A 12,333-nucleotide genomic window follows, 5' to 3' on the forward strand; every position below is an offset into this window, starting at 1 on the left:
CTTTGGCCCTTGATTATTTAAAATTAAGTGAATAAATTTGTTTACTTGTATTTTATACTTTTTTTTAGTTTCGAAAAACTATTTTATAAAATATTCTAAATAATAATATGAATACTAAAAATATGATAGTAGAAAGCTAAAATAGTTCAAATATATATTTTTAATTAATTAAGTGGAAATTTTCTTAAAAATATATATTTTCTTAAAAGAAAGTTAACACACAATAATTATTACTTCACTTCTCCAGACATGCCCCACAAAAGAGAAATTGTGCACAACTTAATATATATATATATATTTTTTTTGGTAGCTTGCCTCCAATGTATATAATTTATATTTCTTTGTCATCCCACGTGCCAAAGCAACCTCAGCTCAAAGGTGACATTTTAATATTATTTTATATTTTGACACGTGTTCATGTTATTTCTAAAAGGTAAACGTATTTATCTAAGAAAAGAAAAACTCATAAGTTTTTTTTTCTAAATCTTTTATTATTGTTTATAATTGTTTGTGTGTTAAATCCATAATTACATTACTCGAATCCATAATTACATTACATTACTTTAATAAGTGTTGTTGAGTAATTGTATAATGTATTGTTTAATTTTTAATTGTTTTCGTTTTCACTTACTTAATCCATCATATTATACGTTTTCTATTTCAAGTGGGAAGGAAACGAACAAAAATATATTAATAATAAATCTTACGATAACAGAGATATCAGGGAACGCTTTTTCTTTTTATTTTATTTTCTCATTATTCGTATTTTTGTGATAAATGTAAATTAGTTTGTAATTTTTATGCAACCATAAGTTATTATAAAAAAATATTATAGTATTTCAACATCAATAAATCTAGTTCGTTTACGAACATAAATCATAATAAAATATAAATATTAATTTATGAGAGATTCAATGAAATACATTTATTAATTTCTGTTTTTTAACTCTATTTCTTAATTTTTCTTTTCCTCTCACACTTTTTTTTTATGGTTTAATATGAAAGAATTTCATGACAAGAGAGATAATTCCTAATCCCTTTAATAAACCAACATCAATTAAATTGAGTTAAACATTATTTTATTTTATTATGACTGTTTTCCAGAATAACCAATTAATCCTTAAATTTATTAAATTACATTTAGATTCATCATAATATTTCAAAATAGTCATATAATAATAGAATTATTTCGTCATAACACGTGATTTTCTTTTATTTTATAAATAATTTTCGTCTTTAATAATTATTGATTTTTAATTAGTTTATCGTGATTTTTGTGTCTCCTTAATTTAACTATGTAAAGTGTTTAACCATCGTTTTTCATAATTATAAAATCCTAAAAAGGATGAACCTCTTCAATGAATTTATATGAAAGAAACATAGGTATTAAATGATAAAAGTAACTACAATTCTTCAAGGAATCAATCCATAACTAATTTCATTAGATACGTCTTTGTATCCTATGATAGATATATTAAGTTAAGTTTAAAAAAAAAAGTCATAGGAGATGAAAAGTGTTTATTGTATAATTATATAAAAAAAAACAGAAAGAAAAAGGTGAAAACATTTAACCCAACAATTAGAAAATTAAAAAGAAAACTTAAATCTCGAAAACTCTCTTTCCCAAAAGAAAGCATATGCATAGGTATTTGTTTATTATGGGAATCAATAGCTGGTGTTCATTCTTTTCCTACTCAACAAAGGCATCTCATTCCTTTTTTTCATACTTCCATTTATGCTCATATTTGACTTTATATTGTTCACCAAATAAATACTTTTTAATATATAAATTTATGTCATAACTAAAATTCACAATAAATAAATATCTTTAAGAAGTAAAAAGATATTTTAATTTATACTGTACAATTTGAGTTGTACTATAGACTTATCTTTAATTAAAAAAACTTTAACAAATTATTGAGATTCAGTTGAGAGATAGAGTCGAAGGAGAGAAAACAAATAATTATATATGATTAAAAACATAAACTATGAAGTTATTATAGTTTGAGATGACTGAAAGGAATTTTTTCCCTAGTTCCTATAATAGTGTACGGAGTGAGAAAAGAATAAGAATATATAAATGAAAAAATAAAAAATAAAGACTGCATTCTCATTCTCCACTTACAATTTCTAACTTATAATACACGCGTATACAAATTTTAATACATTTTTAAAGAATATTTTGGTTAATTTTGGTCAAACATTTCATATCAAAAAGTGTAGAGCAACATGATTAAAAAAATATATTTTAGTATTAAAGTTTTGCACGAATGTAATTTGTTCGTGTTAAAAACTTTAATTTATTTTCATCCTCAAATTTTAAAAAATGAATGTAAATAATTTTTTATCTCAATTCTTTTAAATTTTTTTACGTATTAGATATATTTCTTGTTAATATTTCAGTTATTTATATTATTTGACACGTTTTTATTTTAAAATCAGTTAAAAAATGCGCTTAACATATAAATTTTTTTTAACGTGATTAAGTCAAAATGACAATATCCATTAATTTTTTAAAATTTGGGATTAAAATATATCAAAGTTTCAGTTTTATAGATGAATTCAAATTTGAAGTTAAAAAATAGAACTAAAAACAGATTTAACAAAAACAATTATTTAATTTCCTTTAACTAAAAAAATAAATATTTTAATTCAATTTAATAAAATTTAATCCTTAATTTCTATATTTTCACTAATAAATATAAAAAAACTTTAATTTCATGTCTTTAAAACAACAAAGTTTATATTTTTTTCAACAAGGCATATTAAATTATTTTATATTGCACACACAATTCATTTTTTAAGGTTGAAATTAAATTACTTATGGAAAAATTTTCAACTATTATTGGCATGCTTTAATAAATAATTTTTCCCCAAACATTAAAGTTTAAAAAAATGATTTTGTTTATATGTTCATTTATCATGCTTTCGTGTTTGAAGATAATAGATATAATTAAAAAATACTAGAGTCTATAAGGATTTTGGTTTGATATGCGTCTAATATGTTTTTATGAATCAAATCATCTTGATATAAACTCCAGGTAACAAGAATAATAAATAACTGTTTTTTAACCTAATTTAAAGTTTCACAACTAATACAAAATTGATGTGTAAAGCGTTTATATTGTAGATTTATTTGAGAAATATGCTCCATTTACTTAATTATCAAATAGAAATTCATGCATCTTTTTCGATAATTGCATTTTTGTACTTTTAGATGGAAATGAAATGTTGTGGATGGAGATGTAATGATTTGAATATAAATGGTTAAGATGAATGAGAATGTTGATGGAGATTGATTAAATAAGTGTTTGAGAAACAAAAAACTTTAAGTGCAAGAAATGTAAATGCAATAAAATAAATTATCAAGAATAGAACAAAAGTTCATGAAAGAAATTTACGAAAGCAATGATCAAATTGATATAATCATCATAACTATATTTGTCATTATTTTATTCACATTGTTTTCATAGTATTATGTTGAAAATACATTTTGTTATAATAATTTTGACATAAAATTTGAAATACAATTTTTTTTTAAATCATTTATCTATATTTTAAAATCTTGAACTTTAATAAATAAAGCTACTTTCATAAAAATTTTAAATTTCAGTTATTCTTAAAAAATTACATAAATAAAATATTTATTGTAAGGATTTTTAAGTTCTGTCTAAAATTTCCTCTAGAAATTCCTTATCTAAAGAGACTAAACACTAAATTTGCATACAACAATAAAAAAAGTAAAGTGTTGTTTTGTGCCAAAGTGCGATTAGATAGTTTGTTAGTGATGTTAGTTGAGTGATACTAGGTGTTGGTGTTAAGTGAAAGTTTGTAAGAGGATTATGTGTGTGTTAAGGTGTTGTGGCCGAAAGGGTTAATTACTTAAATTAAAACACTCAATTAAATTATATTAACTACTCACATAGAGATATAATTTTTAAGGTGTTACATTATCTCAATTGCAAAGATAGACTTTGTGAAATATATCCACAAACTGGTGGATGTCGTAATCGATAAAGTTAACTATCCCGAAATAATGGTATGGATAATTTTCTTAATTTTACATCTTGGGAACAAAATAATTTAAAGTTAATAAATAAATAAATAGTAAATATAAATTTTATTGTGAAATGTATTCAAAAACTTGCTGGAGTGTTTAAATTACAAAAAATTGTATTTGTAATGCACTCTTAATATTTATGGAAATGAGAATAAAAATAACAATAATTATCTTAAAAAAAGCGATTCAGTAAAAAGAACAACTAGTCAGCGTTCAATCGCTTCATTCGTATTATCGCAGTCACTCACTCACTCTCTTCACTCTCTTCACTCTCCAGAGGAACCACTATGGGAACGCTGTACCCGAACCCGATTATGCCATCCGAAACCCGAATTGGGTGGGTCGGAATCGGCGTAATGGGCTTTGCCATGGCCTCTCGCCTCCTCTCGGCGGGCTACAGTGTCACCTTCTACGCCCGTAACCCCTCCCACCCCAACGCCCTCGCTCTCCAATCCCGAGGCGCCACCCAGGCCCAGTCCCCGGCCCAACTGGCCCAACGCTCCGACGTTCTCTTCACCATGGTGGGCCACCCGTCCGACGTCCGCACCATCGTCCTTGACTCCATCCTCCCAGCCCTCCGCCCCAACTCCGTCACCGTCGACACCACCAGCTCGCACCCGGAGCTCGCCCGCACAATCTCCTCCAAGGCCCGCGAACTCGGCGCCTGGGCTATCGACGCCCCCGTCTCCGGCGGCGATGTCGGCGCGCGCGACGGCACTCTGGCGATCTTCGCGGCGGGGGAGGAAAAGGTGGTGGAGTGGCTCCACCCTATGTTCTCGGTCCTGGGGAAGGAAACCTACGTGGGTCCCGCGGGGTGTGGACAGAGCTGCAAGATCGCGAACCAGATAACGATCGGCGCGAACTTGGTTGGGCTGAGCGAGGGCTTGGTTTTCGCGAAGCACGCGGGGTTGGACTTGAAGCAGTTCGTGGAGGGTATCAGAGAGGGTGCTGCGGGTTCTAAAGCGTTGGAGATATTTGGGGAGAGAATGATCGAAGGGGATTTCCGACCAGGTGGGTTTGCAGAGTACCAGGTTAAGGATTTGGGAATGGGAGTTGATGTTGTTGAAGGAGCCGAAGACGATGATGTTGTTGTGTTGCCTGGGGCTTCCTTGTGGAAACAACTTTTTACTAGTATGGTGGCCAATGGACAGGGGAAGCTTGGTACGCAAGGGGTTATCTCTGTCATTCAGAACATCAATGGGATGAATCAATGAATCAAAATCCCTGTTCTATGTAACCAAATAAAATGCTGATGTTGTAGAATGCTTAAGGTGGAGCAAGTGTGTTGTGTTTTGTTTAAGGTTTTTGGTTCTTTGGTTATGGTGATTGTGTTTTTTATGTGCCACTTATCAAAATTCATGCTGGTTTTAAAACTCCACAGAAAATGCTGATTCTACTGGTTTTGCTTCTCTAGAAAACAAAGTCATCATAAGGTATCAAATTCATGAGTGGTTCCTAGCAAATACAATTACAATGCATTGACAGAACAAGTTTTGTTGGGTCCTGACTACAAGAAGGTTCTTTATGTTTGATTCATTGGTGGCAATTTTTCCAGTTCAGCTAGGGCTGTTTTTTTTCTCGTGTTTATGGTCAACTACCAAAAAAATTGAAGATAAAACAAACATATTTCACACTCTCATGATTAATGCATACATTGAATTAAAATTTATTGAAACAACCAACCTCCATTCTAAAGGTTTCTGGGGATTTTTGTTCTTCACCCGGTTTAGTAGTTCCACACAAATATATTCGATCGAAACAAAACATCCTTTTGAAAAATTCAATATTTTCTTGAAGAGTTAGACCCAATATATTAAAAGCTTCCAGAATGAAGAATTTGAGTAAGAAATAAAGGAGTGACTTGTATTTTATAATGAAGAATTTAAAATAGTATCACGCACACCCTCAATCATGCATTCTAAATACAATATTATAATATATTAATAAAAGTTATTCTAAAATATTCATTTCAGAACTTCATAATTATGTAAAATAAGTAATATTTAGGAAGTTTCTATTAAGACATTACTAAAATAAATACTTTTAGAAAAGTGTAGTTTTCTAAAAAAATAATGACATTTTTATTATTCTAATATATATGCTTTAGAAAGAAAGAATACTGAAAAAAAATAAAATTAAAGGATGGAGATTGTTCCGAAATTTATAATCCAATCCAACACAATATTGAAATAATATTCAGTCAAAATGTCTTTCAAATTACCTTTCTATCAAAACCTTAACCCTAATTCTCCTTTCCCCTCATTCACTGAGCCGCACCTCTTGCAACTCTCACACTTTCATTTGAATTTTCCTGCACTTCCTCTTTCATCCGTCGATTTCTGCAGGTCACTCCCCTGTTTTCTGTTTTTCGTGCTACCCCCGGTTTCTCAGTGGTGCACTTCCATGTCGCGCCTCTTGCTGCAACGGTTGCTTCATTTGAAAAGGTATGTTTTAAAAATATGTACAGAATGTGAGTTGAAGGTTTTGTTGAATGCTGTGTCATATTGTTTTCTGGAATTTAGTGGTAGCCAGAATGTGCAGGGGAGAAAAGGGTTTCAATTTGTTCCGAATTTTTAGTTTTCCATGGCAAATATGTTGTTTAAGTTAATATAGAATAAAAGAGTAAGAGTTGCATCATTTATTCTGTCTTTATCATGTATTTATGGAAGTTGTATTTTTAAGTACAAGAAAATAAACAATAATAAATCTAATTGAAATAAAATAGTAATAAATATGGTAAACTAAAATAAATTTAATAGTTAAAGAAAATTCCTCCATAAACTACGATTACATATAAAATTAATAATTCATAAAAAAATTAATAACAATAGAATAACTTTTTGATTTACTTGTTTAAATTATACTAAATATTTTTAAAAAATATTGGGAAAGATAGTTTTTAGAGTTATTGTTTTTATTATATAAAGTTGAGATGAGAAATATAAATTTAAAAAGAGATTCAAATTTCTTTATTAAAACAAAAAATATAGAAGTTAATTAAAATTTAACTAGTTAAATATGTTTTTTATTTTTTTATTTTTACTGAATTTTTAAATTAGTCAATTTTAAAATTTTAAACTAATTTAATTATTTATTTTTAAAAAATTTTAAAATTGATCAAATTTTTTAAAATAAACTAATTTTAAAATTCAGGAAATAAAAAACATATTTAAGCTAAATTTTAACACAAAAAACACACTTTTTTAAATAAAAATTAAAATTAAAACCTTTTTGAAAATGGTGAGTTGAAAAGATATAATGAATAAAGAAGGAAAACCTATTAATTAATATTATAATACATAATACATAGAGAAAATTAAGAGGAAATTCTTATTCTTGAATTTAATTATTTCGAATTTTAATAGAAGTATTGGCGGGAAAATTGTGACTATTTCAATTTTAATTTAATTTTGGGTTTGAGTTCGTTTCTGTTCTTGGTTTGCTTGGGTTCGTAATTTCCACTTGTATACGAAGGGTTTGAAACCTTGAATTCGTGGTGGCTTTTGGAGCGGAGGAAGAAGATGGCGGCATCGAATTACGAATACCCGAGGCTACAGCGGCCGGAAATAGTCACAATCTTAGGGCAGTTTCAGATCGCCAATGTGACGGAGCAGGAACTCGCCAAACCCAACCCTGACTTGATCTCCGACCTCTACACCCGCGTCCTCTTCCACCTCGACGTTTTCCTCGAGTATATCTCTGTTTTCTCTTTTCCTCTTCTTCATCGCTACATTCCTCACTCACCTTCTCCTTCTCCTTCTTTTTTCGCAGGGAAGACAACGAGCAACTCGACTTCGACGCCCTAGAGCATCTCGAAAACCCTGATTTACACGTTGAATCTGCTCGCGCCGTCAAACTCTTCAACAGGATAAAGGAGGTTCTCACCGACATCGAATGCCCTCGCAAATTCACCTTCGCCGATCTCCTCGTGCCGGATCCTCACCGGACCGATCTCTTCCTCGGCGCTCTTCTCAATTTCTACCTTTACAGGTCAGTCTCTTAAGCTTCCTTGCTCGATTAAGCGAAAACCTAACTGTCGTTGATTTTTTCCATCCCAGGGACACGAAAATGAACATAGTATCGGAGATCGTGAACGAATTTAACGCTCTGGAGGTGCAGCAAGAGGAGTTGCAGAACACGATGCTGCAGGTCTGTGCTGGATATTATTTCATCTCATCTCATTTTGTAACTTGTTTATACTGAGTGAGTGTGGTTTTGATGCAGTTGGAAAGGGAGATTGCGGAATGCAATGAGGCGAGGGAGAGAGAAATGCCTCTTGTTCAAGAGGAGGAGGCAAAAGTTAACGAGTTGAAACAGTCGATTGTGGCACTTAACAAACACCAGAGTTCGTTGAGGAGTACTTGTAGGAAGTTGAAAGATAGGACTGCGGAAATGGATGAAAAGGTCAGTTATTATTTACCATATAATGCTCTTTGACCAATAATGGAAGCCTAGTTGTTGAATCTTGTATGTCTTATATTGGTGTTTTTGGATGGTGTGTGAAATAAACAACGGCAGAGGAGTAAAAGGTTGAAACAATTTGTATAAACGTGAAGAGCTGAATCTTTGGATTATGTAGCTTGTAAGTGTATTGTGAGCTGCAGTTTGTGGAAAACGTTAGTTTTTAAGGTGGTCTTTCTCTGCTGTTAACATTCAGCAATTCACGCTTTAAACGGACTATGTTTAGTTTAGTTGGATACAAATGTTTCTTAATTTGTGTAGAGTATAGACGTTGGACATGGCTTTGGTTTTAATTAGTTGAGGCTATGTAGGTCTTTACTTTTTCTATGTATTACATTTGTGATCTGACTGTTTAAGCATTGTTTTCAGTTTGGTGTTGAAATTCCTACCTTGGTCTACTTACTTCAACCCCATTGATCGTCAAAGTTTGACTACTTGGTGCATATATTATATAAATACTTTCTCATACTATTTTCCTTTTTCGTAGCCCAGATTTCTAATGCTGAATTTACATTGGTACAAAGTGTTCAAGAAAATGCAAATCTACGTTCACAGATCGCCCAGTCACCTGATAAAGTACAGGTAATCTTTTTTATTTGGTTCACTCCTGTAATTGGTAGCATGGATATCCAAATTAATTCATTTTTTTCTTCTTATATTCCAATTATAATCCAAGTTAATTGGTTTTAATTGTGTTCTTGGCTACAAAATTGTGGCATACTCAGAATTTCTCCAACCAATTTGCTTGTATAAATATTATATTGCTGATTAACTGGCTACCTTCGTGTTGATTCCCCACTCCACATTTGATGATCTTCTAATTTTTGAGAACGTTGTTGTCAGTTTTAAGCTTTTTTCCTTTTCCTGCAATTTGTAGTGGATTTTTACTAACGGTGGAAAATATTCTATTGTAATGCTTGGTTTAGTTGTTTGTGTTCTTTGATAGAGTTATGAGTAGGGATGGTAAAAATATCCGTGCTTGCGGTGTATGCGGATAAAATCTGCTACATGTAGTAAGTGATACTTTAAACGGTATCCACAGGTAACAGATAATTTAATATCTACTTATAAATAGGTTGGATGTAGATATCATACTTTCTGTACCGTTTGGGTATCCATTACCCGTAAAAAATTAAAATATAATTTATATTTTATTAGGTTAAATTTAATTAAAATTTGAAATTTAACTTATATTTTATTAGGTTATGTTTAATTAAAATTAAAATTTAATTTAATTTACATTATATTTTAATTTTTTTTGTAATTTTATTTTAGATTTTATTCAAAAATCTATAAATTATCTACTTTTAAATATCCATGAGTGTATGTGGATACTCGTAAGTTTTGTAAAACCTCGTAGATATTTTTAAACGACTATCTGGGTGGTAGCGGGTCATATTTTCTTTTGCATGTCGGATAGTGGATAGGCATTATTCATGCCTAATCTAATCCATTGTCATTTCTACTTATGAGATTTTTGCTTGTACTCATGTAAATTTACTCGTTTGACTTGCCATGAAGAGAGCTTTAGAGGAAAAGAAACTAGCTCGAGAGGAGGCAAGGAACGCCGAAAGATTAGCAAGGCAAGCTTTTCACGAGAAGACGACCGTTGTTGAAGTTGTTTCCAAGGTATTTTATCGGCATATAGGATCTTTTCTCATTCCCTCATCACCTGTACTTTAGGTCACAGTACACTTCTATGCATACTTTACATGTGAATAGTGTGCACTTGTTGAGAAGCTTAATTCACAGAATTTTTGTTGCAGACTAGGTCTATTCTTATCGCCCCTTCTTCCACGTTTCATTATCATAGCAGTTTTAATCAAGTTTATTTTACGATATTTTGTTCCTTGGATGTTGATCACTTTATCGTTTATCACTTTTTTAGGTGTACAAGAAAATGTCAAAACACTACAAGCTGATGCAGGATATACAAGAACAGGTAAACATACTCTGGTCAGTTGACTTCTTCCCTAGCATTTGTCATAATGATTGAAAATCTACTGGGGAATAATTGTTTTTTTTTAATGGAGCTTAAAATGGAATGGTTAGAGATATGAATCTATTATGGACTCCTTCACATTCCTTCAAAGATTATTACGATGCAAAACCTTGTTTAATGTCAGTTGTATCTTCTATAGGTAAATTCTGGTAAATCTACTGAAAAGGAACTTAAAACATTGAAAGCTAAAATTAGCGATGATGAAATGTTGGAGAAGTCACTTGAGGCTAGACTGGTTGAAACAAAAAGTAAAGGTACCTTCTAATCCAAACAATGCCGTGTTTCTACTTATGGCTTCATGGCTTAACAGTTTTAGTATAAGTGATGGTAACATTTACGAAACACAAATCTGCAAAAACTGTCTCACATAAACTGCTTTTAAGGTTGCATATTTGTTGTGTTTTGCCTTCAACTTTTTTGACCTGTGTTTCCCTCCCCAGTTGAGCAGATGGAAGAATTAATGAAGCAAACGGAGAAAGAGTGCAATACTCTGGGGGAAGAAGCCACTAAATATTTAAGCAATACAAAATCAGAGGTGGAATCTAACTCTTCTACTATAGAAACAAGGCAGAGAAATGTGGAGGCTGTGCTATCTGAGGTTGCATTTTTTAAGTTTCATGATAAATGGATATAATAGATGAAAGAATGAATATTTATTTCTCTTCTTCTATGGTCAGGTGGATGCAGTAAATAGTGAAATTGCATCAGTAAAAGAATCTGCAGCAGTTGAAGTAGAGCGGTTACGCCGCAAATGTGAAGAGTTAGTTGAGGCGGTAATAGGCCACTTTTTATATTCCGGAGATGTGTTATCTAATCATCATGGTTGGCTTAAAAATCTTCAAAATTGCATCCATAGTTCCTGCATTGAACAAAATTTTTAGAAGTTGGTCAATAAGTTACATCTTCTTTCACGTGAACTCTACTTTTATTTTACTGTTTATTTTTTGTGATTTGAGTAGCTTGAATTAGAAATAATGGTGTCATAATGAATGAGAAATAATTGAATTATCGCGTTTGGATTTTTGCAGTTTCACAAGTATGCAAATCCGATTGCAGATGTGATTGAATCTGGGCAAAAAAGACTCGAGGCTACTCAAGGAGTTGGATCTGACATTTGAGTTTCGGTTTAGTGACGTACTACACTTAATTACTCTACATAGTTGATTTGTATTTATGTAATTTTGGATAAAAAATTTTCAAAAAATTGAAAGTATGTGATTCTGAATGATATTTTTTCTGTTCTAGAAGAATTTAAAAAAAAGAAGAAAAATTTAAAATTCTTAAAATATGGAGGCACACTTAGAAGAGCGGGATTGCTGGGTTCATTTCTTCCTGCCATGCTTATTTATTTTTTTAGCAGTTCTATAACCTCTAAGCAAAAAAGGGTATATATAGATTGAAAAGTTGAAGTTGTTCGATAGGTGGCGCAGATTCCAATCAAAGTTGTTTCCACTATCCCATGGCAATGAAATAGTAAAAATATGTTTTTAAAATCTGTATACATTTTGGAAATTTTAGTTGAATATATTCAAAATTTCCACATTATTACGCATCTTTTTAACATTGATAAAAAGTTTATATTTTAAAATACATCGAAAATATATAATTTATAATTAATTTTAAATTATTTAATACATTCCATAATAAAAGTTTTTTATTTAACTACTCCAGGTTGTTTTCCATCTTCGAATTTAAAACTTTGAACGGTTAAAGAAATATTTTCGTGGATCGATATACTTTGATTAGAAAGAAAATGAAAAGCTCTTCTGGTTTTTCTTAGAAATGGATTGAAAGTTGCATATTCCATTTT

At 30.9% G+C, this 12,333-nt stretch overlaps 2 protein-coding genes across 2 annotated transcripts; both read left to right on the top strand.

Annotated features, from left to right (window-relative positions):
- The first annotated feature begins 4,271 nt into the window (after window positions 1–4,271).
- On the top strand, window positions 4,272–5,454 carry LOC114175842 (probable 3-hydroxyisobutyrate dehydrogenase-like 2, mitochondrial). The gene has a single exon (XM_028060670.1). The coding sequence runs from the start codon at window positions 4,348–4,350 to the stop codon at window positions 5,272–5,274; it is 927 nt and encodes a 308-aa protein (XP_027916471.1). The 5' UTR covers window positions 4,272–4,347; the 3' UTR covers window positions 5,275–5,454.
- A 770-nt stretch (window positions 5,455–6,224) lies between these two features.
- LOC114176587 (kinetochore protein NUF2 homolog) lies at window positions 6,225–11,805 on the top strand. Its single transcript, XM_028061669.1, has 12 exons — window positions 6,225–6,504; window positions 7,535–7,751; window positions 7,832–8,050; window positions 8,119–8,209; window positions 8,285–8,464; window positions 9,014–9,103; window positions 10,043–10,150; window positions 10,410–10,463; window positions 10,663–10,777; window positions 10,964–11,121; window positions 11,201–11,296; window positions 11,552–11,805. The coding sequence occupies exons 2-12, from the start codon at window positions 7,582–7,584 to the stop codon at window positions 11,639–11,641; spliced, it is 1,371 nt and encodes a 456-aa protein (XP_027917470.1). The 5' UTR covers window positions 6,225–6,504; window positions 7,535–7,581; the 3' UTR covers window positions 11,642–11,805.
- The last annotated feature ends 528 nt before the right edge of the window (window positions 11,806–12,333 follow it).

Source organism: Vigna unguiculata, chromosome 3, assembly GCF_004118075.2.
Source record: "Vigna unguiculata cultivar IT97K-499-35 chromosome 3, ASM411807v1, whole genome shotgun sequence".
In the NCBI taxonomy this organism is placed as follows: Eukaryota; Viridiplantae; Streptophyta; class Magnoliopsida; order Fabales; family Fabaceae; genus Vigna; species Vigna unguiculata.

Excerpts from the sequence above, each read along its gene's own strand:
- LOC114175842 (XM_028060670.1), top strand. The coding sequence starts at position 4,348 with ATGGGAACGCTGTACCCGAACCCGATTATGCCATCCGAAACCCGAATT.
- LOC114176587 (XM_028061669.1), top strand. The coding sequence starts at position 7,582 with ATGGCGGCATCGAATTACGAATACCCGAGGCTACAGCGGCCGGAAATA. Across the intron at positions 8,051-8,118 it reads CTCAATTTCTACCTTTACAG|GGACACGAAAATGAACATAG; the intron begins GTCAGTCTCTTA and ends TTTCCATCCCAG. Across the intron at positions 11,297-11,551 it reads GTGAAGAGTTAGTTGAGGCG|TTTCACAAGTATGCAAATCC; the intron begins GTAATAGGCCAC and ends GGATTTTTGCAG.